The sequence below is a fragment of the Lepidothrix coronata genome, unplaced genomic scaffold (assembly GCF_001604755.1).
Source record: "Lepidothrix coronata isolate B3197 unplaced genomic scaffold, Lepidothrix_coronata-1.0 Scaffold348, whole genome shotgun sequence".
In the NCBI taxonomy this organism is placed as follows: Eukaryota; Metazoa; Chordata; class Aves; order Passeriformes; family Pipridae; genus Lepidothrix; species Lepidothrix coronata.
In genome coordinates this window covers 128,718-156,571 of record NW_016690528.1, presented here as the reverse complement: position 1 = coordinate 156,571, position 27,854 = coordinate 128,718, and the positions used below count along the sequence as shown (strand labels likewise).

The 27,854-nt window shown below is 42.8% G+C and overlaps 1 protein-coding gene across 2 annotated transcripts in view; it reads right to left on the bottom strand.

Annotated features, from left to right (window-relative positions):
* Positions 1 to 6,148: 6,148 nt before the first annotated feature.
* The window catches only part of PCDHAC1 (protocadherin alpha subfamily C, 1), an 80,722-nt gene continuing 59,016 nt past the window's right edge, over positions 6,149 to 27,854 (bottom strand). The window contains exons 4-5 of one of the 2 annotated variants that reach the window (XM_017838577.1): positions 8,511 to 8,612; positions 6,149 to 8,073 (exon numbers count right to left, since the gene is read on the bottom strand). In XM_017838577.1, the coding sequence (XP_017694066.1) occupies positions 8,003 to 8,073; positions 8,511 to 8,612 (173 nt within the window). In that variant the 3' untranslated portion in view covers positions 6,149 to 8,002. Of the gene's footprint in view, positions 8,613 to 27,854 lie in introns of both variants that reach the window. The other variant, XM_017838576.1, reaches the window with a different exon arrangement.

The window sequence follows — 27,854 nt, the reverse complement described above, 5'->3', positions numbered from 1 at the left end:
AGAGCAGGTACCAGCAGCCCAAAGCCCACTGGCACCTACAGTCAACCATATGGACACATATGGTGGGGTACACACATGTCCTTACACAGTGAGGCCAGGGAGCACGGACAATGCCTCCGGGGTTAAAGAGCTTTTAGCACAAACCTCTGGGCTGGGGAAGGACAAGACTTTGCATGACACAAATTCCACAGCCTACCCCGTGGGGTGTGCAGCCATCCTGTAAGTGCTCATTGCACAGAGTAACATCTGCACACACCCACACCTGCAGTGTGCCTGTGACCTGGTTATTATTCCACACAACTGCATCGTTCTGGCAGTGGCAGCAGAGCTTCACCACAAAACTCACTTGCTGGAGGGGTTTTAGTTTTACTCTGGAAGTTAATCAATGCTGAACTAACTGCACCATCAATATTGATCAGCCTGCAAAGGCTTTGGCATTATAGCACTGCAATATCCCGTTACTTCCAGGCTGCTTTACATTAATTAGCCTGTGTGCATGTTAATGACTGAACCTACATGGCTTGGCAGGTTCACAGGGGGAGCCCAGCAGTGCACAATGAGGGCCTAAGCAAATAAACCTCATAGGAATTTTCTTCTTAGATGCAGAAAAAATGGAGCAATATAACTCACAGGTCAGCAGTTCCTGCCATGAGCCCAACAGCATATTTGGCAGCTTTAAAGATGATACAGGCTGTCCATTTGTGAAAGCTTGCTTGACCCAGGGGGCCATTAGCAAGATCTATAAGCAGACTAGCCCCTCCCTCTGACTGAAAGTAAGTGCATTTAGTGCCCTGGGTTGACCTGTCACACTGAATCTCTGGTATCTTCTAATGCTGTGAAAGAATTCGCTCACATAACACTCTCACCACTTTCTGGCTAATAAATGTCTCTTTGCTTGTGCTGCTGGTGTGACCCAGTGTGGCCAGTTGAGACCTACTCTTCTGTGTGTGAAGGGGGCCTGAGGATAAAATAAGACTGGTTTCACCTCTGTGTGTCATTTGCTCCCTGAGAACAGAGAGAGACACTCAAGCCTGCCATTTTCAGTGCAGTCACCCTTCAGGGTAAAATGCAGCTCATCTTCAGACTACATTTATATTGTGAGTGTTCTGAAGTAGATTAACAGAAGATTGTTACATGTGGCTTTGGAAAGATCAAGGTAGCTTTAGTGATGCTTGGTGGCAGCTTAAATTCCTACAAAGAACCTTCTGAGTCTACAAGTAGCTGGACTAACACAATTTACACACCCTTGGGGTTAGGCAGATCCTCTTTATTGTGTAAACACCCATCAGGAGCTTTGTGGATCATTTCCTCAAATGTCGGTACCTAAATGTTGTGTAATCCCCTTTTAAGCATCTAAGAAGACAAGCAGATTTTAGGCTAGATTTTTTCATTATTTTAGGCTTGTCCCTTATCTAACATGCACCTCAGGTAATTTCCACGCTGGAGGGAGGGAGGTGAGAGCAAGTTCAGCAAAGTTAAGCCCCTTCATCCTCTCCCCATGTGGTCCTGGTGACGGATGAAGCCGCTCACAGTTGGGGTTCACAGTGTCTGGGAAGAGCCAGTTTGGCAAAGCTGCTCTAGGCAGGTCCTGAGCCTCTTGTGCCAGCCCACGGAATGAGATCCTGGGTCCTCACTGAGCCTAAGGCTGCTTACACCACAGGTGATGAAGAGGAAGGCAGGACACTAGTCAGTAAAGGCTTTGATGGTGTAGATAATTTGGGGGTAGGTGTGGGGATGTCTGAAAGGGCTTAAGCCCCAGTGTACAGAATTGATTTGATGTGTATTTGCTCAGCTCACCATTTCACGCCTGAGAGACTTCAGGTGGGCTTCTTTAAACACCTACAGAAGGAAGTTGTTCAAGGTAGGGAGTGATTCATGCCTTCCTGGAGGAGGGCTGTGATACACCGGGGTCTCAGGACAGAGGGTTGCATCTACACACATTTTTGGTCTAGCTTTCCCCAGAAACACACACATTGCTCCCATTGAGGCTGCACTGAACAGGATTGTGAGTCACAGAGAAGCTTAAGGGTTTATCTAACAGGAAAACTATTGCAGAATTAAAAGTCTAGGGTGGCTGTGATTGATGTGTTTTAACAATTACTATGTCTTGTCAAGCTTCTTGTGCGGCGCCATTCCCATAATTAACGGGCAAGGACTTTTTGATTCCCCTCAGTGCAGCTCAAGTAGTGCCAAGACACTCCAAGTGTCCATAAAATATTGCCAAAGGAGCTGGAACAGGGCTGCCAGGGCCAGCTCTAATGTTATTCCACCTCAGTGCTGAAGCCTGATACCATATGTAATGCCCCAGCACTGATGCACCACCCACTGCTGAGCCCCCAGGGAGCCACTCAGGGTCTCACAATGAATTAGAGATTCAGATCTGACTCCTGCTGGGGGGGCACATTGGTGACATGGTCACCTTTCACCAAACACTAATCCCCCAACACCCCACTTAAGTGCCTTATTGCCATGTAGGATGACATTTCCTTCATGACACATAAATGGGGTTATCTCTCCAGGACCTGTCCCACTTTATACGTCCTCCCACCATAATGAAGGAACAAGGGTGTTCAGGAGTGGGACAACAGACCTGTGGCTGCTCTATTCAGTATGAAGGCCAGCTTAGCACTTCTGACTCTTTGGCAGGGCCCTGGTTTTAAAATCTAGTTTTCAAGGCCAGCATGTTTGTTTTGTAATATGCTCCAGACATCAGTTCTTAAATGTGGATGAGTCACTTGCTGTCTTTTTGCAGACAACAGTGACATAGCTCTGGGCACCACTGGCAAGCAAACATTTTTAATATTTTCAAGCTGTGTGGCTTCTGAGATGTTTACTGTCATCTTTTGATGTTAATACCTGTGTCAGAGTGATTGCATGGAGGCAATACTGGGATGTGAAAGGGAATCCACGGTGCAGTGTAAGATATGCTCTTCTCACCGTGTGAGAGAGACAATTCTGTGGTACTTCATGCTGAAGGATTTCATTCTTTAGTTCTTTAAGCCAGCCAGAGGCACCCGAACTACAAATATTCTAGAAGTAGGTGTCTAATGTCCCTGCAGTAGAATCACTTTGAAAAATCAGATTTGCATAATACCTAAGCAGCATTACCACTGACAGTAGGTGTTGCAGTATTCTGTACACCTTAACTGGGTCCCAGATTTTTATATATAGAATCACTGAATGGGTTGGGTTGGAAGGAACCGTAAAGACCATCTGGTTCCACCCTCTGCCATGGGCAGGGACACCTTCCACTAGCCCAGGTTGCTCCAAGCCCTGTCCAACCTGGCCTTGGACACTTCCAGGGATCCAGGGGCAACCAGAGCTTCTCTGGGCAGCCTGTGCCAGGGCCTCATTACCCTGGACTCAAGCAAAAAAAAATTTCTTTCCAATATTTAATCTAAATCTACTCTCTTCCAACCTGAACTCATTTCCCCTTGTCCTGTCACTCCAGGTCCTTGTAAATAGTCTCTCTACACCTTTCTGGTACGCTCCCCTCAGGTACTGCAATGCCACAATTAGGCCTTCTCTTCTCCAGGCTGAACAATCCCAACTCTCTCAGCCTTTCCTCACAGCAGAGCTGTTCCATCCCTCTGATCATCTTGGTGTGTCCTCTGGACTCTCTCCAACAGCTCCATGTCCTTCTTGTGCTGGGCCCCTGAGCTGGAGCAGCTCTGCAGGGGGGGTCTCACCTGAGTGGGGCAGAGGGGCAGAATCCCTTCCCTTGACCTGACACTCATCCTGCTTTGGATGCAGCCCGGGATACAGTTGGCTTTCTATAAAAATGCTTGCACACACACCTGCAAATGCAGAGCAGTGTCAGTGGATCCTCTAGGGAGGAGTGGAAGCCACAGAGAGGAGAAAGAACCCAGGAGAGTAGTGAGTGCAGCATCCCCATATCAGGAGCTAATGGAAAATGAATGTACATGCTACCAATATTGATTTCATACTATGCTGGTTTAGGCTGTTCAAGGTCAGTAAAATGTGATAAAGCACTCATTTTATTATAGCTATGCCATGCATTCTCTGTCTGTTCAGCTTTGGTGTGGCCAAGCAGCCACTCAGGCATCTGTGAGCCTCACACAGGTCCTGATGTGATTCCAGCCACCACGTGAAGCCCTTCATAACCATGATTTATTAATGCAGTGTTTGGAGTCCTCAGCTTGTCCTATACTTTCCAGGTTTCTATTTGCTTCATGCAGACTAAACTGTGTGTGATATCAAAACACTGATCAGCTGTTCACTCATTTCTCCTTGAGATGTAAAAGAACAAACCAGAGGAGTTCAGTGTACGTTCACACACCAAAGCCCAACTTTTTATCAAAGTGATATTTCTGCTTATTTACAGGAACTTTAACAGAACTCTTGGTGCTGTCTCAAAAAACTGTCTGTGTCCAGGAACAGCCAGTAGTTTCCAAACAAACAGATAACAGCAAAACTGAGGAACCTGCTCATTCTTTAGGACTCAAATGAGGATAATGGCTCAGCTCCTTCCTTAATCCCTGTCTTACATGAGATCTATGAAACTGCTGCTAGGGGAGAACTGGAAAAGGAAGAATAATTGTACGTGGTTTATTTTACCCAGCTGTTGACACAAGTGATTGTTGAAAAACATCAAATGAGTGAAGAAGAAGGGGAAATAAAGATGATCCTAAAAGGTATCAAAACTGTCTGAAAATTATTTCATAATTTATTTTCATATATGAAATTTGGGAAATGTATTTTGGGTTCTGTGTTCTTCCCCTTATGTAAGATGATTGGAAAACTTCACTTGGATCCCCTCCTGTGATGTGCAATGACCCAAGTACTGAGCAGAAAGAAGCTGCACAAGATTAAGCCTTAGAAGCCTAATGTAAAATGAGATTTCTTTTTAATGACAGGATGTTATTAATATACAACATAGTTCAGGTTTATTGTTATAAAAGCCCAATAGTTTTGACCACTGATCCTGTGTGCACAGAAACCAGACTTCCAAGGACAATATGCTCACAGAAAGCATATGTGAACTCTGAGAGAAATAAACTGTTCAAGTAGTAAACGCCCCACAATTGTAATTTCCTTGTTAACAAACTCTGCAGTGTATTTTGTCTTGCCCATTTCATTGTCAGCAGGAGGATAAACTAAACTTTTGCTTCTTAATTTGTGAAGGTCTTGGCCACCTCTGGTTCTCAGTTCCCATTGTTGTGTGGTGTTCAAACAGGAACCCCTAAAACTGTGGCAGAATGTGCAAATTCCACCCCCACCCACCCCTGTTCTCCACACACACTTCATGCCAAGGGTTTATCCTCCTCCTGGACAATCAAAATCAAGGATGTAATTGGTATGATTTATATATTAGTTATGAAATAGCCAAATTTCACTGCAGACATCTCAGCATTCCAGTTGCACCAGAGGGTTCAAATAAGGAAAAATCTTTTAAAGATCTGGTGAGGTGCCTGATTCAGTCTTCTGAAAACACAGTCAATCTGTGGAATGTATATCCTACCAGTGCAATCCAGCCTCTTTTTAAACAATTCCAGCAAGAGCCTCTTCTCTCCTCTGAGAGTTTTTTTTCTCTGCTCTATCAGCTCTCCATACTGGAATTATTACCTTCAGATATTCTGCTCTTGTCTTCCAAGGCATACAGTCCCCCTGCAGTAAGCACCTGCACCAAAGGCAGCACTGGCAAATGTAATTTTGTGTTCAAACCAGCAAATTGGAGACATACTGCAGCTCTTGGTTCACTCTGATAGATGCAAGCCTTGGAAAACCTGCTGTGTATGACCACTGATGAAAAATGAATGAATCAGACGGGCTTGCATAGGGGGAAATGCAAGCACTCAAAAGAAGAACAAACACTCAATTAAAATCTAAAAATAATCAAGTGTTAAAGATTCCTGAAAGAATTAAATCCTTGTGCTGGATTTTTGCCAGAGGCGTTGAGAGAACGACTTTATGATGGGTATAAAACAACTGTATCCTTCTGTGTGTTTAAGTTACCACTGTAACTCCAGCTGATGAACGTTTTGGGAGCTCTTGGATTAGTCACCAAACAAAAAAAAAGTACATCTAAATGTACTTGCATAGCACATTTGCATAAAGGAACAGTTCCCTCCCCAAAGCTTATTTTTTTTCCCCTTGTCTAGCCTTTAAAAGTGAATCAAGGATTCTCTTTCACAAGTAGCACCTTTTTATTGTCAGTAAAACAAGACTGGCAGCAAAAGAAAACTCTAAATAGACCACATGAGGCTATTGGTGGTTCATGCTTTGAGATATGAATTCTTTTATTAGAGCTTTTCTGTGATGTTTTAAGACTTGCTGCAGGTTCTTAAAAATGAATAGGAATTGTTCTATTCTGAACTGTCAGCAGTTTGGAAACTTAAAACATCCAGGACATGTCTCAAGAAATCCAGTTGTTCTCTTTGATCCTAGATTAAAGGGTCTGTTGGAAATTTCAGAGCTATGTAGTTTCTTACACAGTTCCAATTAACACGACACTTGAGCTTTATTCTGTGAATGTACAATAATGTAGAAAACTCCTTGGAATTCCCTCATCAGCCATATTCTATTTAAAAATACATGTATTGGTTTTATATCAACATCCTCAGCCACATTCAACACTCCATTTATACCCTCAGGTTTAATTCACAGAACTTCAGCTTCACAGATTCTTACCAATAAATCCCAAAATGCATGCATGGCTTGGTTTAAGAAAGATATTTTACTTGTGTTTCATACACAAAAGAACTGATAATCAACAGTGGCTTAAAAAAATTAACACTACTGCACTTTTTCACAAGTGTACAAAAAAGAAATAATGAATTTACATTCAACGGTAAAGCTTAAAGTCCACTCTAATAATAGTTGCATTGACATTCACATACACAAGCACAGAATAAATATTTCAGGATTCTTATAAGAGCATACAGCATACATACAGTACTTGAATTTTACATAGGGAGTGTTAGTAGGGTCAGAAGTTCATAATCTCATAGAAAAGTTAAACTAAAATCAGAAAAGGTTGTGTGGGAGGTAACACCAAGGTACTGCACAGAGCTAGCAAGGTTAATAAATCCATTTGTGTGAGGAGTTTGCTTCTGCTTCTTCATATTAGGACAGTTTGTTTGCAAAGGTGTATTCAAAGTGCAGATTAATGAAATAAAATAAAAAAGAGAAGATATTCTTGTATTTATTAATACATGCAAGAGGCAGCCCTCAAGTCACCCGACAGAATAAAGCTGTTATTGGCAAGTGGCCGATATAATACAGATGTTTCAGGCAATTTTTCTAAAGCACTTTAATAGCAGCAATTGTAATTTATAATGGCTCTAGATTGACTTCTGTTTGGGTTAAAGGGCATCATATTTCTTTGACATTTACAGCTATATTTCTTTATAAATAAATATCTCAAATAACAAATAGCATAGTTAACGTTTCTTTTTTCTCTCTTTTGCATAAGTGTCGTGGAAAAACTCTGACTTTTTCAGAGACATAATGTGCAAAACAATGTTAGAGTGGAAATAGGGACACAGAGCATCACAGTTACATTCCTGGGATGTCAGCCCAGCCCTTCTTACATTCTGAGGGCTGGTCTTGCCAGGGTAATGCAGGGCTTGAAGGGACAATTTTCCCAATGGCTTGCTTGGTAAATAGATACAATTTATGGTATCTTAGAGAGCTGTAAATGTGAGGTTTCATTTAAAGCAGTGTGTACAATACGTCATGTATAGGACTCAGTATTTCCACACAGTGACTTCTCAAGATTTGACAAGTCTGCTCATCTCCTTTCAGGTATTTTCTCCCCAGCCTGAACATCTTTGAACATTTGTGTTCATTTGGTGTTTCCTCTGTTGCATATTTACCAGCTCTTCTTGCGTTTTATAATCTGATCTCGTATCACCTAACTGACATCTGCACACAAATATTTCCAATCAGATAGAGGGTGCACAACATTAAAACTTTTAAACCTGTCCTGTAAGTGTCATCAAGACAGGAGCACAGGAACCACAGTGCAGAGTCCAACCTCTCACTGGCTGTACTGTGAAGATTCTCCTTTTCGGCGTAGGAGAAAGGAAACTTGTGTCTGCTTTTTAGATTCTGAAAACAAGCCAGAGTGGAGAAAAAGAGTTAACACCAGACTTAATAAAGCTTTTAAGACAAAACCTGTTAAGCAATTTAGACAGACACTGAATTTCCTGCTGATTTTCTCAAGTCTGTACATACAGGAAATTTTTTAACAGTAGGAAGAAGTTGGGAGTTGCTACATAGGAGAAATCTGCCATTATTACAAAAACTGGCTAAGTGGGTTCTTTCAGTATAACCCCCTCACTGGTCACTGTTCTCAGTGGTGCTGTTGCCCTTTTCTTTTTTCTCCTGAGTCTTGTTTCCCTTCTTCTTTTTCTTCTTTTTCTTGGTCTCTTCCTTCTTGCCAAAGGTTATGAAGTCACTTTTGTCAATTTGGCTGTTTGGTGGCTCCTGCCGGATGGAGATGATTGCAGGAGATCCCGGGATAATGAATTTGTCTGGCAACTCACCAGGACCACCTTGTTTGGAATTGCCCGGTCCAAATTTAAAGGTCCAGCTGTTGCTGTTCACACCAGCTCCCACTGGGGGGGACACCTCTCCCGCCTCAGGTTCTGAAAAAGTCAAAACAGCAAGAAAAGCTTAAAGCATCATTAAATACAAGCCCTCGGTGAGCATCAGCTTCCCCTTTGAAAGCTCTGGCTTCCGCCCACAGTGACTCCTGGTTGCCTGGCTGCTCATCTGGGGGTTACCCACTGATTCTTGCCCAGGCTGCTCAGTGTTAGCACACACTGACTCACTCCGTGCACTGCTGGGCCCAAGAGGCTTTGGACTCTTGTGCCTTGAAACACAGTTGTTCTTCATTCTTCTTTTGAATTTGAAGTATGTGAAATAAGAGAGGGCTGTGATGCAGCCCACTGTAATGTTTTAAGGCAGGAAACACAAGCATGTGTGTTGTGGGGCAAAAGAGTGTCAAGTCTTCTGGGACAGGGTTAGAAGAGTGTCCAGGGCAGCCTTGGCATTATGCACATCCCTTTGGGGTATTTTAGCAAACCATCCTCTCAGCTGTGTCCAGGATTCCTCATGGAGGAAAAGAGTGTCTGAAGGGATCAGAGGATGGACCCAGGCTCTGCTTGGTGGTGCTGAGCAACAGGACAAGAGGTAACAGAAACTGATGCTCAAGAAGTTCCTCCTGAACACGAGGAAGAACTTCTTTAGTGTGTGAGTGACCACACACTGGAACAGATCGCCCAGAGAGGGTGTGGAGTCTCCCTCACTGGTGATATTCTGGATGCAATCCTGTGCCATGTGCTCTGGGATGACCCTGCTTGAGCAGGGAGGTGGAACCAGATGACCCACTGTGGTCCCTTCCAACCTGCCCCATCCTGTGATTCTGAGCTGGTGCATCCCTGAGAGGAACCTGAGGCCAAGTAGCACATGTTTGTGTCTGTGTGTGTGTGCAATGTGGCTGAGCAGCAGACATGGCCCTAGAGCAAAACCAGGGGGGAACTGAACTGCCTGGGTAGAGGTACTGCAGGACTCCTTCCATCAGGGTGCACAATCTGGCCTCAGAAATATCCAAGGTCTTCAGAGAATATCCTGATATTTTTTACAGATCACAGCATTTTATAGAGGCCAATATAAAGTTCTGTCCCCAGATTTAGGTTTGCACTATGAAGCAAGTTTTAATTTTATTTCCGTGATTTTGATTAGATTGAGCTAATCGGATTAAAACGTTTGCGTATGTTGCTCTGACAAGGACAATTTTCTAGCATAGTGAATTGCAACAAAATCAGGTTCTTCCATGAGAGAAATTCTTAAAACCTGGTTGTTTTCTTTTCTCTGAAACTTTGAAAGCTTGTTGTAATTTACGTAACTCCCAATTTTGAATAGGAACAGCACAGCTATTTTAATATATCATTTTAAGTGTTTAAAGGACTCTAATCAGGGGAAGGCTCAATGTTTATGCACTGATGCTAAAACCCTCAAATCAGATGAAAATATTCTTATCTACACCCTAAAAATGCAGTATCAAAACCAAGGACCTCTCACACTTGTAACACTCCCAGCCACACACAAACCCTTGCAATACCACACAAAAAATCCCAATACCATTGATTAAGTCTCAGCATCATGAATCAGAGCTGTCCGGTTGAAGAGGTAAAGATGTTTGGGGTAAGGAAGGAGGTGGGAACTGTGCTGATACAAGGAGGGGTTGGAAAGCCATTTGAGAGGGACTCCATTGCCTTGGAAAAGGAGGGAAGGGCACTGAAAGAAGGAGAAGAAATGTTTCCCGCTGGTAAAAGAGGGCAGGAAGAGAAAACAAAACAGACAATCTAGAGGGAGATCTCCAAGGTTTTGCCAGTAAACATCAGCTACTGGCTGCTCTGTACCCCTGTAGCAGAAATGAAGAATATTGCATTTGTTTTAGCAGCTATTTCATGAAATGAAGAGCATCTCCTCTATTTCTTAGTCTCTAATGATTCTTCATCTCCTGTAACACTGTACAATTTTTTATTTTATGAAATAAACTGTGTGTTGTGCATGCAGACACAAGAGTCTCCTGGTTCAAAAGCTAAAAAAAAGCATATTCTGCTGCTTGACAACCTTTCTCCTGCCTGGCAGCAAAATAAACACGTCTGGGAAGCATGATTCCTTTTTTAAGCTTTTCTGTACTCACACAGGATGTCCAAAGTTACAGAGCCAAAGAAATGTGTATACACAACATATTGGAACTATCTCTGAGACCATCTATGTAACAGGTTTGGCACATGGAATCTTTGGCATCTTTGAACCTCCTCAGCACACGGTGGTGACACGACTGTTTTACAATGTGATATTTATTCAAGAAGAGACTGTACATTTCTTTTCCCCCTAATATCGTATTCAAGGATGAAGAAGCTTTAACTTTGAGCTTATGTCCTTTCCAGGAAGAGCTGAAGTTGTTTTAGTGACCTTAACCTGTCTAGTCTCAAATACATTTTTGAAGTTATTAATAATGTGAAAGTTCCTCTATTTTATTAGTTGTAGTTTTCTGTAAATCTCTTACAGCCTTAACTGTCAACTTCAGATTTCATGTTTCCTGTTAGTAACAGCAGTGTCCTATACTTTCATTATAACTGCATTAATATGAACCAGCTTTCATTCCTGCTTAATAAATTGTTTTGCTCAGGTACAATTTATATCACTTTTGTTTCTCCGAGATGATGAATTACAAAGGTGAATTTGTGTGTCTTGGCCTTTTTCCAAATTATTAATCAATTGTCTTTCTACAGCAATACAAAAATGTGAGCTTTCATATTGTGCCTAATAAATTAAGCCCTATTTGACAAATAAATCCTTTCTTTTTTCCCAACAAGCCCATAGAACATTAATTCTAAACAACATTGGCCCAGACCCAATGCTCTTTTTCTGTTCCTGGCAGGAAAAAGACAGCTGTAGGTGACCTCAAATCATGTTTGACTCCACCCTTGCTCTGGTTGGGGAGAACCCTGCAGCAGTGAATAGCAGAAAAATTACTTTGAAGAGTACAGAGTGACAAGACTCTATGGACTGCAGGGCCACCTCAGCACAGCTGAAGTGACACAGTGTGTGGCTGTGCCATTTTTATGTGAGCACAGAATCACAGAATCATGGAATCGACTGGATGTTAAAGATCATCCTGTTCCAACCCCCTGCCATGGGCAGGGACACCTTCCACCAGCCCAGGTTGCTCCAAGCCCCGTCCAACCTGGCCTTGGACACTCCCAGGGCTGGGGCAGCCACAGCTTCTCTGGGCAACCTGTGCCAGGGCCTCCCCACCCTCACAGGGAACAATTTCTTTCTAATATCCCATCTAACCCTGCCCTCTGTCAGTGGGAAGCCATTCCTCCTTGTCCTGTCCCTCCAGGCCCTTGCAAATAGTCCCTCTCCATCTTCCCTCTCAGCTCCCTTCAGGCACTGGAAAGCTGCAATTACATCACCTCAAACCTTCTCTTCTCCAGGCTGAGCAATCCCAACCCTCTCAGTCTTTCCTCACAGGAGAGCTCTCCATCCCTCTAATCAACTTATTAGGTTGGACACAAGATGTAAGACAACGACAGTGACTTTATGTTAACCCATTTTCCCACACAAATACAGCAAAGTGCAAGAGCCCAGGGTATCCCTAAGGTACAGTATCTCCTGCATGAAACCTCCTGCCAGACTAATCGGGTGCACAAACACATCTGCATCACTGAAATCTAATTCAGAGCAGGATATTGACCCTTTAATCTGGTTCTGCCTGGACAAATCCACTCCCCAGATGAAGTCAGTAACATTTGCCACAGAACCATCTGACATCATGTATCCAAACACAACAAACCCATCACACCCACCCCGGAATCAGGGTTCTCTCAGACTGTGGGGCTTTGCTTCCCTTTCTGTGTGGTTTTTTCCCAGACCTCAAATATGTTTGTTGTCCATACAAACTAAGCATTTTAAAATTTTCCTTAATACTCACTAAGCCAAAGGAAACTAATTATCCCTACAGCTGTGTGGAGAGCTCACACACACAAAAAGACAGAGACAGACTGAACCTAATGAGTTAATAGCCATCATTTCCTACCAGTGGGGCTTCACCAGCCTCCTCAGGAAATTTCTCTTCTGCGTGATTTACCTGATAACATGTGTGTTTATCTGGATTGGCAGGCTGGAAGGTCACAGTTCAGCTGTACTAACAATGTTTAGGCATTTCAGATCAAGGATAAATGTCATCTACTACCTATTTCCAAAGCTTCCTTAGACATCTCTTCTGTTTCTTATCAGCAGGAGTTCAACAACAAAAACTTTCCACTTAGATGCTATTTTACATTTAATGGGATTAGTTGTACTTCTCTTGCATATTTTCTGGGTCTTACTGAATGCTTCAAAGTTGTTTATTAAACTTAGAGGAAAATCTAAATAAAGCAAACCCGCCAGTTATATTCATAACACTTAATTTAAGACATTATACTTCTTTTCTTCCTGCAGTAGAGAGGATTGTACTGGGTTGCCAGTGTTCCTACATAAAAGTTCAGAGTCTGGTCATTTCCTGGTGTAACCCATAGGATTACTTTGGAGACTGCCCCTTCACTTTATTCTCAAGGAATACAGCAGATTTCATGTTCAATGACCAAATAATTAAATTTTTAAATGCCTGCATGCAGCAGAACCCAAAATCTAGGCTGCACCTGCAGGTCCTGATGCTTCTTCGCCTGTGTGTCTGCAAGCTAAAATGGGAGATGAACTTTTCACCCCTTCCATCTTTTACTCTCACCGAAATACAAGAGTCTCAGTAGACTTTAAATGGAACCCAGAGCAGCAGAGACTCTGCAGTCGAGTAGATCACATATTTAGATGGCATGAAATGACTTCTAGGCTGTCTTTCGAAATACTTCTTTTTCCATCCCGTGACTGCTGTCTGAACTGCACAGGCAGATTTACACATAAAAAACCACCAAACATACCCTAAAATCACCTATCTGAAAGCTTGAGGGAGTAGGGTACGGTGTATAGCTATTTTTTTTCCTCTTTCAGAAGCATTTCCTGGTCACATGCTGTAGCCCTCTACCTCTCACAGGACTTAAAAACCACAGAAATCTCGGTCAGCAGGCCCTCGTTCAACAAGCCCTAATTGCCCTGAAAGCACCTGACTTCCTACACATTGTCAGATAGAAACTCTCATATCACACTGAGAAGCTGTGGCTGCCCCATCCCTGCAAGTGTTCAAGGCCAGGCTGGACGGGGCTTGGAGCAACCTGGTCTAGTGGAAGGTGTCCCTGCCCATGGCAGGAGGTGGAACGAGGTGAGCTTTAGGTCTCTTCCAATCCAAACCATTCCATGATTCTATGTGGATGTCATAGACCCCAAGATCCCATCATGGGGCAGGTTGCAGGTGAGCTGTGTCACCTCGCTGAGCACCAAGCTCCTCCCCTGCCTGCTCCAGGCAGTCCTGCTCTCAGCATACAGGGTTTCCAGGGGTATCTAAGTCTCCTTATACCCTGTGCAGGGAGCCCAGACACCCGCTACAAGGAACAGGTTTCCTAAAATTTAGCCTGTAGCAGTTGTGGGCACTTTCTTTTTATTTTTCTTAGAGATCCACAGAGTAAGACATCCCTTTTCTAAATTCAGCCACCAAAACAAAGGCATCCTCTGTCTAATTTAACTGTTGCTACAGTATGTAAAGAGAGAGACAGGCACCCTCAGAAGGCAGTTCAACCCATCTAGCTAAAATGCCTGGTTTTAGATGCCCTGAATTTTCTCTGTTCCTCTCCTCTCTCTGCTGGAGCTGTATTACCTTTGCTTCTTTACAGATGAAGCCCAGCCAGAAAATTTATACTAGACAGCTAACTTTTGGATGGCTGGTGAAAAAGGAGCTGAATTCTACCCTCAGGAGCAAGCTAAGCAGCACCATGGCTTGGGGGGTGTTGTAGTAATGACCATGCCAGAATATTTCAAAAAAAAAGAAAAAGTTCAAAACTAATCTCTTTAACGGGGACAGCCACAAAAAATCCTGTGCAACTGTTTGCAAGATGAGGCCACTTTCTCAGCCCTAATCCTTTCATGGGATTTTCATTTGGGCAAGCACTGGCATGTTCTGTTCAGAAACACCTGAGAGAGCTCAGCCACGTTGTTAAGATTGCACCATTTCCACCCCTTAAAAGGCCACGTTTTAGTTCTGGCAGCAAAGACACCAGGACAGCTCAGAACCTGCGCTGCAGAACTCCAAAGCACAGGTCTGTCACTGAGACTTCAGGTGCTGCCTTCTCAGATGCAGAATTTGCAAATTCACTCAACTGAAGGGCTGGCTTTCATCAGCTTGTAAAACCACCCAAGCTGAGAGGTAATACTGAGTGATGGGTACAAACAGTCTGAAACCGAGATGCCTTCTAAATTTGGGGCAAAATGTCTGCTCACGGCACATGTCATCACTCAGGCCAGGAATCGATATCCCATCAGGTCTGGGCTAAGCCCGTAATTTCCATCTAACTGACATTTTTCTCTCTTTTGGGCAGGCCTGGTGTTTTTTTTCCTGTCCCTGTATAGCCCCACAGCTCCAATCTGGTGTTTGCTAGGAACAGGTGGTGCTTGCTTCCCATAATGCGAGCTGCCCATATATTCTGAGCGTCATTACATGGGCTCTGCCTCCTATGCCTCTGCTGCTTTCTTAAAGAACCTTTGTCAGAAGAAGGCTAACTCATGTTAGAACAGATGTGCCCCTGCTCAAGAGGGAGAAAGGGAAAGCATTTCTGTGCAGCTCTGTCTCCCTGCAGAGACATTTTTGACTGTGTGACATGCTCAGCCAAGACAGCAGCTTGCTTTCGCCCTGTTCCACCCCTCTCACCACTCACCACTTTGTCCCTGTCTTTAAAAATCATTTAGGTAAAAGCTTCCAATCAAAACTTCTGTTACTATTAAAGCTAAAGGAAATATTTTTCAGTGTTCTTTCCCCACACAGCAGGACAGGCCGACTAAAGCCACTGTGAGACTCGGAATACCCCGTCATTAATCACAGTCCCTTCTGTCCGCAGGTCAAAGGAGCAAAACACATTAATTAAATGAATTTATTTAAAACTGAGATCAGGCAATAAGCAGGAAGCAAATTGCAGAGAAAGCTAGTCATTAACCTGATTTCTCTCTTCCCTGCCTCCTCTGCTGATGCTGTACTGACTGCAGCCTCTGCCTCTGGCAGGCTTAATGAATATTCACCATGATAAAGAGTCTGACATTCTGCACTGATTCTGAAACAGCACATCCAATGCAAACCCCTCTCTGTGTCATTTGGAGGATCTCTGCGGACATTCTGGCTTCACTGATCATCCCTAAGCCTTTTTGGGATTAAAATGCCCATTTAATCTTTTTTTTTTTTTCCCTGAAAAAAGAAACAAATTAAAAAAACCCCAACAAACCCACAAAAAAGGGAAGCAAATAAAAATCCATCATCAGCATGATACAAAGACAGATATAGAACTGAAAGACAGAGGAATGATTCAGTCAGAACAAAATTGAACCGTTTTAACTATCACTTTGCCAAACAATCCCAGCCCTCTCTAGTGACTGTGTCAATTTGGAGTCTTAAAGAAACACCCAAAGAATTCTCACTTTCTGTTCTCCCATCTGTTTGACCTGTTCTGCATTAAGGAATCAGAGACAGGAGGAACGAACCAAATGAAAACTTCTCCCCACAAAGAAGCCTGTAGCTTTAATCCAGAGCTTGGATTTAAAGTCAGTATTATTAAACAGGGTAATTATAGCACATATGTTGCAGGAGATCTGTAACCCCCCACTGCTCCAACATCCAGTCCCAAAGCAGGGGGTGGGCACGGAGGTCACTTCCAGCTCACTCCCAGGTTACTGTCCATGCTGACACTGGCAATTAATATACACAAAGATTATTTACCTCGTTATAAGAAACCAATCTTACATGGCTGTGCATTAAAGTAATTGTCTCAGCTACCAAATAGCTCTGCCAGAGTATTCTGAGATATGAGAAAGCAAAATTTAATTTGCTTCCTACCACAGCCTGCTGTGGCCAGAGTACAACAAAGGGTAAATGGCTTCTCACAGAGGCTGAAGAAGCAAACAGAGCAGTTCCTCTCATTCTTTGTTCACTAAAAGAGCCTTTTCCTCCTATAAAAATATCAACCTTCTCAGCTAATATCCTTTTAGTGCCGTACCTGTGCCCAGTCCTGCTACCACAGGTAGAACTTGCCTTGGAAAGCACAAATTTTAACCCTTTCCTCAGCAAACTGGGGGCTAATCTGCTGCATCACTGAGACAGCCTGTGCACGCATCCAGGATGCTCCTTGTCATCTTTTCAGCTCTAATTTAACGTTGGATTTGGGGGAGATGCAGCATTTGAACGTTTGTGTCGCATGCAGAGGTCAGCAGGGAGAGACTAGTCCTGCAATATAAGATAGATATATTTTTATCTGGGCATTTCCTCATGTCTGCAGGCTCACAGTGACTGTTTTTTAAGAGTTCATAGCTGAAAACAGCAAAAAAACCCCCTTCAAACAAAACAAACCTCAAACCAACCAAACAATAAAACCCCAAATTATTTTCATCTCATAAACGTGCTGTTAATACAGTGTGGGCAGTTAAAGCACCAGCCCTTCTGCCCTTGTTTTAATGCAAACAATAAGGGAAAGAGCAGGGAGTAGCATAGGAAAATTGAATTTGGGGTTGGAGGGACTGCTCTGCCCCTCAGTACTCGGGAAGGGAGAGGGTGGTGTGAGTAGTGGCTGGGGACAATGTTCCCCTGAGGACCTGTGGTGGGTGCTGACTTCCATCTAAGAGAAGGTTTGTCTTTGCCTTCCTGTCAAACCAGGTGCTATGTAGCCTAAATGCCCTAATTAAATGTCCTTAAATGCACTAAACTGAATGACTACAGCAGCAAGCAGCTACCCAGACCTCTGCTGAAGGCTGATTTTAGGAATGACACATCCCAAAAACGTGGACTTTGAGGCAGACCTTTAAAAATTGGGATGTCTGCTTTGTGGCTCAAATGTCCCTCTGGATGTGACCACGAGAGGGGTGGCACTCTAACTGCTTCCATCAGGCTGCTGCTGTGGGTGGGGGCTGCCTCTGTTATATAAGGACATGAAATATTGCAAAGAGAGCAAAAGTCACTGCAGAAAACAAAGCTCTGAATGTCTGAAAGAATATGAAGACAAAACACATCTGGGCACTGCTCGGTCTCATGTTATGGAAAGCCAATTCTGGTTACTGTGTTCTGTCAAATTTAAATAACAAATAATTTGACTCTTACATACAAGCCCTTTTATTTGAGAGACAACAGGCTCACAGAGCATCATAAATCCTGCCGTGAAGGTGAAAAGGAGGAAGCATTTCCTGGCTGCTGCTGGAGCCTGTAAGAGTACCCTGCAGCCAGCCAGCCCCCTCCTCCCCTTGCTCTCTGCTAGATGAGCTGTTGAATCGAGGCCAAGAGCACAGACTTGCAATCCCAGTCGACTCCTGCCACTGGAGGCCACTCTGCTCCTATGGGGTGAACAGGATCAGCTCAGACTCCTGCCTACAGCCACTGCAGCCACGTTTTTCTCAGCCCCCATCTCGATGGCTGGCTGTGCTTGACTGCCCAAAGAAGGAAAAATTCAGGTTACTTGAAAGGAAGGATTTAAGTGTTCTAGTGTTGGATTGTTTTTTACAAGGGCCTGGAGGGATGGGACAAGGGGGAATGGCTTCAAAGTGACAGAGGGCAGGTTCAGATCAGGATATTAGGAAAAAATCTTTACTAGGAGGTGGTGAGGCCTCGGCACAGGTTGCTCAGGGAAGTTGTGGATTCCCATCCCTGGGAGTGTCCAAGGCCAGGTTGGATGGGGCTTGAAACAACTTGGTCTAGTGGAAGGTGTCCCTGCCCATGGCAGGGGGTTGGAACAAAATCATCTTTAAGGTCCCTTCCAACCCAGGCCATTCTATGATTCTGTGATTTCCTGGACAGGCTCAGCTTGTTTTTATTTGTGTTCACCTTGGACAGTGAACACTGCTGAGAGAATTGAGTTTAATTCAGTCCTTCCTGCTTACCCTCAACAACACTGTTTGCCATGTACCAGTCTCTACAGCTCTGAAAACCTTCTGCAGGTTATCTTACCTGAGCACAGCCCATATCACTGCTGGTGCACAAAGCCCAGCCCAGCTCCCCAAACCCAGTGCTGGCAGGCAAGAGAGAATCCCCACCATTTAACTGAGCAGAGTTAATAGAAAGGCAGCAACTATGGAAACTTGAAGCATCAATTTTAGCCTTTCAAGGCAGAATCTAATTTTAACCAACTAATTGGATGAAGTAGTAGTGAAAGAGAAAGGGACACATTTCTGTCAGTGCTCTTAGAGGCATCTATTTTAAACATGAATGAATGTGTGAGCTTCACCACTCAGAGAGGATAGAATAGTAATGGATCAGGGACACACGAGAAATGGTCTTAAAAGATAATTTTTTTTTCTCACTTTATCATCTATGTTTAGCTTACAGACTTCAGCCATTCCTATTGTAGATGGTTCCCACTCCTGCAGCCCAAACCATTGCAATCTCCAGACCAGATGATTACAGGGTAAAGCTTTCTGCTTCTTAAAGGAAAAAGAAAACTCACACAAAGCTTCAGAGAGTGGGAAATGCAGTTCCTCGTCTCTCAGAGGCTGAAGGTGGCTCTGTGCTCTGAACCTCAGAGCTGACACCTGTTCCCTGGCTCCCTGTGGCTCTGATCACAAATAAAGGGATCATTTTACTGGTATTTTATGGATGAAACCTGAAACTGGCCTTTTCTCTATCTGAATCATAAAAGGGAAGAAAGGGTACTATTACTGTTTTGTTTAGTTTAATTTTGTTATCCTCAAGTGATATCCTTCATTTGAAAGTGAACTATACCAGACAGGTACACAAAATCCTTTAGCTGACCTACTTTGACTAGTTTGTCACTAAACCTCTGCAAATTCTCCTCCTCTGAAAGCCAATTAACTAAACACTATCCAATGTCTATTTTGATTCCCACTGATATGGCTGCCAGCCAGCAACCTGCCCTAAAAGAGGTCTGTCACTGTAACACCTTCCACAGGAAGGGGCTGGAAAACTAAAGATCCCACAGCCCTCAAGAACAGACTTTGGCAGTCACAGCCCTCTTTCCCTTCCACAATATATATGTCACATTAGCAGCTTCCTATCATCTCCTGTTAGGATCACATCCCATTATTATTCCTTTTCACTGATGTGGGATGAATGGAGCTAATAATATTTTGCACCAGTTAAAAAGGAATCTTAATTAAATGTGATGAGTAAGTGCTAATACAATATGATAAGCCCCCTGGATAAGCATGCTACACAGTTCCTCTCTTTTTCAGAATCCCTCAAAACATTCTTCAAGAAGAAAATGGAGGTGACCTTGCAAAGGCTCCCCACATCCCTTCTCCTACTGCAGAAATAGGTTTGCTTTTTCAAGTGGTTGCAAGTCCCCATTTTATTTAGGTTGTAGGTAAATCTCAGTATTGTGATCATTTAGAGTCATCTAGGTCTTTAACCCTTTAAAGCAGATTTTTTTGGTGCTGATGAGATGAACCAGCCTGACTGCTCTGGAAGTCTGGACCTACTGTATCATGGAGTCAAACTTTCTACCTGTTTGTCCTCCCCTGCAGCTAAAGGTTCTCTCAAAATTGAGCCACATGATGAAAAGTCTGCATTAGGTTTTTTTAAGGGATATCTACAGGTGTATTTGTCCTGAATTTGACAGATCTGCATGCAGATCCATCAAACACCAAAAACCAGCTCTGGCTGGTTTAAATGTGTTTAAGAACCTCCTAACTTGTTCAGTGCTTGGTCACATAAAGTGAAATCAGGTGATGAGCTGTAAAGGCCATATGATGCTGATACAAAATGTAACAAAAAGATTAGTTGGGGGGGAGGATAATAAACAATTAGGGAATATTAAGGTATGGTTATCTAAGTAAGGCTGAGATCAGAGTTGGCAACTGCTCAAAATGGATGGCACCACACTGCAACAGCCATTTTAACAGCTGCAGATGCCTCTGTGTCTTGACTCTTAGACTACATTCTTAAATATTCATCAGATGGTAAGTATGAAGTCTGGGAGGTTCTTGGATGCTTAACACTTCCATCAAAAGTGGGCAGAGCTATCTCAGCTGGTTTTTGATCACTATAACCTTTTCAGAACAGAGCTCTCATAATCCCAGTTTAAGAGTTAGTAAATGATGTGCTTTATATTTCAATTATTTTTGTTTTCATTTTACAGCCCCAATAATGCTTTAAGTGAAGAATTGTTCCCTCAGTGGAACAACTGGAGAAATGGCTCAGACCTGTCCTTCCATGAAAAAGGATGTTTTACATTATACTCAGGAACTGCTCATTTGCTAATGAACTCTCTCAAGAAAGGCTCAAACAGTTGTAGCAACATATCAGAAACTTATTTATTTAATATTCCTGCCATTTCACTTCTCTGAAGGAAGTATTAAAAATGGAAGAACTGGCTTGAAATGAACAGGATGATCAAATCTGGGAAGTGAATTATTACACTCAGATTGTAATGGATGTAAAATGGACGTCTGAGAGCAAAGAAAGGGAAATTAACTTCATTTCCACATTATTGCTTAATGGAGGCTGACTTAGGAAAAAATCCTACCCTGATTAAATTTGAGAAAATTCACATTTCTTATCGCTGTGAGTCCTTTAAATGAGGAGGCAGGGAGAAAAGCAAGGACAGACTGTATCTGGATTGATAGCATAGTTATTTTCCTTCCAGGAAACATGTCATATTCTCAGGTAACTAGGACAAGCTGTCAAAGAATAGAAACATTTAAAAGATCTTAGTGTTCACAAAGGCTAAAAGGTGATATTATTGCTTCTTGAATCCTTTGCTTCAAAAGGAATTTTAAATCACCATCTGGTGATTTAAATACTCTACATGTAGAGTATTTTAAAACTATTTTAACACTGAATTAAACTTTATATTTTTGTTTTCCATGTTGTAGTTGTGTGTATTTTATACATACATTTAAATATAAAATTGGGTCATTCATTTCTGTGATAGATGAGGAGGTGACTGATTTCTGGATTATTACATATCAGAGTCTACTTTCCCAGCACCTCTCCTCAGTCCCACCACTACCAGGTCAGGCCATGGATTAAAGGGCTTGTTACATTATGAATTCTGGATTTGGAATAGTCCCTGAGTGGGCACTATGTCCTGGGCCATTTTGATCCATGCAGACCACTCAAGTTCAGAGTCCTGGTGTGTGGTGCAGCTCAGGTATGTCAGATCATGTGACGATAAATGTATATTCCTGCAATACCAGGGAACACTGTTCTCCCATGTGGGGATGCCAGTGCCAGAAAAATTAACTCTCCCAGCAGCCCTCCATCCCTGGAATATTTAAGGTCAGGCTGGATGGAGCTCTGACCAACCTGGTCTAGTAGAAGGTGTCCCTGTTCATAGCAGGGGGGCTGGAAGGAGATGATCTTCTTTGTCCCTTCCAACCCAAACTATTTTGGGATTCCCTGATTCTGTGTCTCAGCTTTGGTGCATGAGGTGGCCACAGCAGCAGCTTTTCATTGCAAAGGTGTGAGACCAGCACGTGTCAGAAGGGGAGCACAAAGCCAAAAGAGCTTCATTCTCAGACTCTGCAACCTGACAGTTCCAGGAAGGGGGATTTTCCCCCAGCTATTTCTCTCACTGGAAAGAGGGGGGGGGGGAAAGGCAACTTCTGCAGCAAAATGTCGGCTGCCTGGACAGCAGCAAGAGCTGCCATTCATTAATCTTGATGTGCCTTGTGCCACCAAGCACTAAGTGCAAATGGCTGTGATCCTTAAATGGCTTCATATGCTCTCTGTGATCCAGAACTGCAGCACAGAACCTCACTGCAATGTATTCCCCTTACACCAGACTTGAAGAAGAAATAGCTCGGGGTAGCCAGCGGAAACACAGACCATGACAACAAGGAGAAAAAAGCTCTATTTATATCTCTTCCTGCTGACACATGGAATAGCACACACTTCATTCAAGCATACACACAGCTGCTCAGTGGCTGGAATTTCTGCAGCAGCTCAGAGGCTGGAGGAAGTGCAGTCAAAGCACATATACTCTGTACCGAGGAGGAAAGATAGCAAAAGGATGCTTTAAAAGGCTGTGCTTGATCTAGTTCATTCTACTCACGAGGGAGGCACAGAATTCTCTATTTTATATTCAAAAACATGTCTGCATGTTTCCTGAAACTGGCACGAATATTTAATACCTCTTCTTCTAAAATCAGTATAATCCTGCATGCAGATCTTCCACAAGCAGCTATCGACTATTTTTGCCTCAGCAATTATCCAATTTGCATCTCTAGTCAAACAGTGAGCAGGCAAACAGATTTTTATCTCTGTGTCTGAGCAAATCTGCCGGTGGCTTAAAGCTTCAAGTGTCACTCTTCAGAAGGGGACAATACCTGGAGAGAGGACAAGTATTTAAGCTCAATAGCAAAGAGAAGGACCCTTCATCAGGAACTGTAGTAAGAGGACAAGCAGTAAAGGCTTCAAACTGAAAGAGGGGAAATTTAGGTTAGATACAGAGAAATTTTTCCCTGTGAGGGTGGGGAGGCCTTGGCACAGATTGCCCAGAGAAGCTGCCCCATCCCTGGAAGTGTCCAAGGCCAGGTTGGACAGGGTTTGGAGCAACCTGGGCTAGTGGGAGGTGTCCCTGTCCATGGCAGGGGTGGGACTGGATGGGCTTTAAGGTCCCTTCCAACCCAGCCATTCTGGGATTCTACTGACATGAGCCAAATAGCCTTGCTTATAATATCTGAGAGAATCAAATAACAGAAAGGAGTTATGATGGGTTTAGTCTTTTTTTTTTTGCAGAGGCCAGAGCTTTCCCTTTGGCACATATTTTTTAAAGATACAAACACAATTAAAAAAAATCACGAGAGGGAAAACCAACAATACATCAATAAAACAACTGTTTGCTATCTATTGAAAATAATGTGTTAATTGCTCAGCTACTCTCTTCAGAGCCTCAGACTTTCACCAAAATACACCAAATGGTGCCAGGTGGGGCGGCTGCACCTTTACTGAAGGAGCTAAATGAGATAAACTCATTGACCCAAGGCCACAGTGAGAATCTTCTGTTTTCCTTCCACCCAAAGTCTCCTGTTTGCCCAACTATGTCTGCAACTGCACCCAAACCTGCAGAGCTTTCCTAAGGCAAAGCCCACTTCTCCCCCCTCCATAAATAACTTAGGTATCAGCTCATACTTCTCTCAAATGTCCTCCCCACAGCTTTGATTTCATGCTCGTCTTCAGTGAATCTCCCATTTCCTGCCTCCTAATCCTCAACTATCACAACCCTTTCTGCAGGTTTTCTGCTGCTCCTCCAGGTAATTCTGCTTTGGGCTCAGTAAAAAAAAAAAAGCTGCATTAAGATAGAAAAATGCTGAGCAGGTGGCACTGCCATAGTCTAACACAGAGAGAACGGAATCAAGCTTGTTCCCTTGTGGCTGTTGTATTTTAATCACAATTAAATAATGAAAGAGCATAAACTGAGCCTGGATTTTCTCCTGTGGTTTTTTCTACCCATGTGGGATTTTTGTGTCTCCAGTCTTTGCAATGCAGGATCATGTAAGGCCCATTCATCCTGCCAGGTCACTTTACTTAAATATCAGTAGTTTTGTGAGAATCTCAGGTTTCACATGGGGATTGCAAAAAAAGTGAATTTTGGCTGCTAATGCACTAGAAAGTAAATAAAAGGAAGTCACTTGAGGCTTAAGTTTTGAGTGTTTTGGCAGCATTAGGACTGACCCAACACAATTTCATGGTCTGTTTATCCATTCTGTTCTCTACACCATCATGCATTTAATAACAGGTGCTCTCCCTTACCCAGGCATCTGTGACAAACAGAACATGTTATGCATATGCTGTTGCTGCAGAGAAAGCAACCACCTCCCCAAATCTAATTCCAGTCAATGAAGAGCTCATGTCTGAGAACCACAGAACTGAGTAATCAATAACCACGCTCTGCAAGACAGAAGAATATCAACCTATGGCTCCCTTCAAAGCTGTGCACCCGTTTCTGGGTTGTTTTTCAGTATTCCAGGATTATGCTGCTTCCCTAAAGGCTGTGCAGACCAACACTGTTATCCTGCATAACTGTATCTGGCACTTGACCTGAATATGTTTCTCCCAATTAGGCAGTGACATTCTCATCTGGAAACTCTGCTTCTACATTCAAACTGTTGTCTCAGCACAAAGGTGTACCCGAATTAGTCTGAAAACCCAGCTGTGTGATGCCACCTGTATCTCAAAAACTGTAGTGATTAGCATCACTTGGAAGCTTTCACCTCTGGATTCCAGAACCTCCTGCACTTTATTCCTCCCAGCCCCCCTGTTACAAAGCGATGAGTCTTTGTCAAGAGGTGGGAGGACAAATTCCACAGCACAAATAACAATTACATCTCTTTCCCTAACTGCCAATCTCAGCAGAGAAATGAAAGACTTATTAACACCTAAATAAGAAAAAGCCAGTGGCTGTTAGCCTGGATTCTTTCAGGTCAAAAATGAAACACAGCAGGTCTGCAGAGGAGGTAGAATTTCTGCCCAGCACCTCTGAACAGGAGACCTCACTGCCAGGTGCAATAATTTCTCCCTTTCACAAATGCTAAATGTACCTCAACATCCAAATATCCTCCTTATTTTAATCCATGTTGTATATTTTTCATATTTACCAATTGCACGGTCTCAGATCACATGTCCTGTATGGAAAAAACCTGCAGCAGCTGCTTCTTTTCAAAGTAAAATAAAAGGCCATTCAAAGCAAAATCATCTCTTGTCTCCTCTGTGAAAGTAGGACTTTGTATAAAGACCAGAAAGCAAGTTCTGCTCTACAGGAATATCTGTTCACCAGTTTCACTCAGTATCTGAGCTGACCTCAACTATTAACCCAAGGTATGAAGTAAATATTTGTGCTTCCAAAAGGCACAAAACAGTCACAAAACAATTAATACCATGGAATTAACGAAGCTCCACGTTTTACCAGTAATTAATCTGAAATGCAAAATGGCCAGTTCTCTCATTTTGTGTGTGCTACATGATGGCTGCTGCAGTTTTTGAAGGCTCAAAGGCTGCTCCAGCATTGCATAATCAAAGAATTAAACCAAATCAAATCTATAATCCCTATGGCTTTAGGAAAAGCCATGGGAAGGGAGGGGAAGGAAGAAAAAATAATCAAACTGATGATATAGAAAAAAAACAAACAAGAAGTTTAATTTTTTTAAAATCAGATGACCTTTGACTTCTGAGCTCTGTACATGGGATTGGTAATAATTAGTTTTCATGGATCTTCTCAAGTATAATGTTCTGCACAGCTCAAAGGAAAGGTTATTGCTGTGAAGCCAAAATGCTAGAGCAAAGATTTAACTTCTATTTTCTCCAATTCCTAGGCTGCACCTCAATAGTAGATGTACAGCCAGTCCAACACAATCTTGTCCACTTTTCCTAGAATCCATCAGCATACTACCTAAATCCCAGGCAGTGAAATCAAAGACTGGCAAAATATTGGGGAAAAAAAATTGTTTGGTCTTCCAGGCACTGTGAATCATTTAGGGAAGACATCAACTAGACTGGGTGATTTACATTCCATAAGTGAGCTAAAAATAAAATTTGAAAAGATACAGATAATTAGGGTGTCCAATTAGGAGTCTCCTTGCCACAACCTCATCCTTTTAGTTCTGGAGAGAACAGCCACTTGCTTGAGCAGCACAGAGCCTCACTTTCCACAGAAAGCACAAGATAAACATGCATGGAAGATTTTCACTCATTTCCAAGATTCAAAAGAAAATCTGGGGCTCTCCCACAACAGTAAGTGGATAACCCGATTTTTTTCAGCACAAACAGAAAACAATGAGATCTCACAGAGGTCCAGGTCTCAATGATCTTGGTCTAGAGCTGCTCCTAGAACATGAGACGCAGAAATAGTCTGTGCACTGCACGAACCACAACAGTTTCATGAGGAAGGGCATGACAAAACAAGGCTGAAACTCCTGGCCAGGAGCACAACTAGCCATCTCTCCAGGGGGAACCAAAGCTCCTGCTCTTGGAAAGGAACCTCCAAGAGCAACAAGACTACTGTGGCTTGGGAAGGACAAGCAGCAAAAGCTGTGGTTCAAGGAGAACAAAACATAAGTATCATGTTTTCTGCTCCACAGTCAGATATTCTGTCCCCTCTTTCAAGTCAATGGTAAGGATGTTAAAAGGAACAGCTCAGTGCATGAAAATAATGATGATGATCTGACAGTGGGATACAAGTGCATGAAAACAGCACTGGCACTTCAACAGGATGATGCAAAGAGAGAGGAAACTAGACATATGTGGATTACAAAAAAAAATGATGGCCATGCAGATGGAGATTTCACCAGAAGTGAAGGATCAATACATAAGGATCTTTATTCTGAAAAACTACCACAAAACCTGTAGCTAAAATGGTTAATAGTGTAGAAAGGAGAGTGGACACAGGCAGGAACTCTGAACTATGAGGTTTTACTCTTTCAAGAACCTGATCTTGCTGCATTACTGAAGTTAACAATCTGAAGGGCTTCCAGGATACCGGTAAGAAAGTACAGAATTCAAAAAGCAGCTGCTGACCCTATAAACTGCTTCCTCCTTTCTTGTCCTTTGGCTTGGCCATGTCCATTCAGGCCCTCAGTCTCCTGTGGACTAGTGAAGTCTTCAGATGTTACGTTTATTCACCATAGGACTCCTTCTGTGTTCTTCAGGCCAAATTTTCCTGTCTTGGGACAGCTTTAACCTCACTTAAATACACTGTAAAACTGAATCTGCAATGAAAGGCAGATAGTTGGCTACATACTTCCTACACATTTCTAGGGTATGATTCTGTGATTTTTCCTTAGGCTTATTTCCTTATCCAATAAATGGTAATTCAGTGCCATTCAGATGTCTTGGAGTTCCTCTATTATCTGCATATATCAATACAATTTTTTTTCAAGCCCCAATGCCCTTAAGCACTTACTCCCAGAAATGCCTTCCAAAAGCTGAGACAGTCAGCTCGTTCTGCCTGACAGAACACAGTCCTTGCATCACAATCACCAAAGACTACCTTGGGCAGCTCACTTGTCCTCAGACGGTGGAAACAGCTGATATTTTTATCAATGGGTTGTCAACAGTGATTCTCAGCTTACCCGCAAAATTTTAAATAATTACTTGGCTGTGGATTTGCTTTTCTAATTTTAGCAAATAGAACAATTTCTTTTCTTCCCACTGTTCTTTCTACATGGCATTACTACAGCTGATGGCCATCTGCATTTTAGTAGTCTCAAGAACAGTGGATTCTGGTTTGACTTCATCTTGC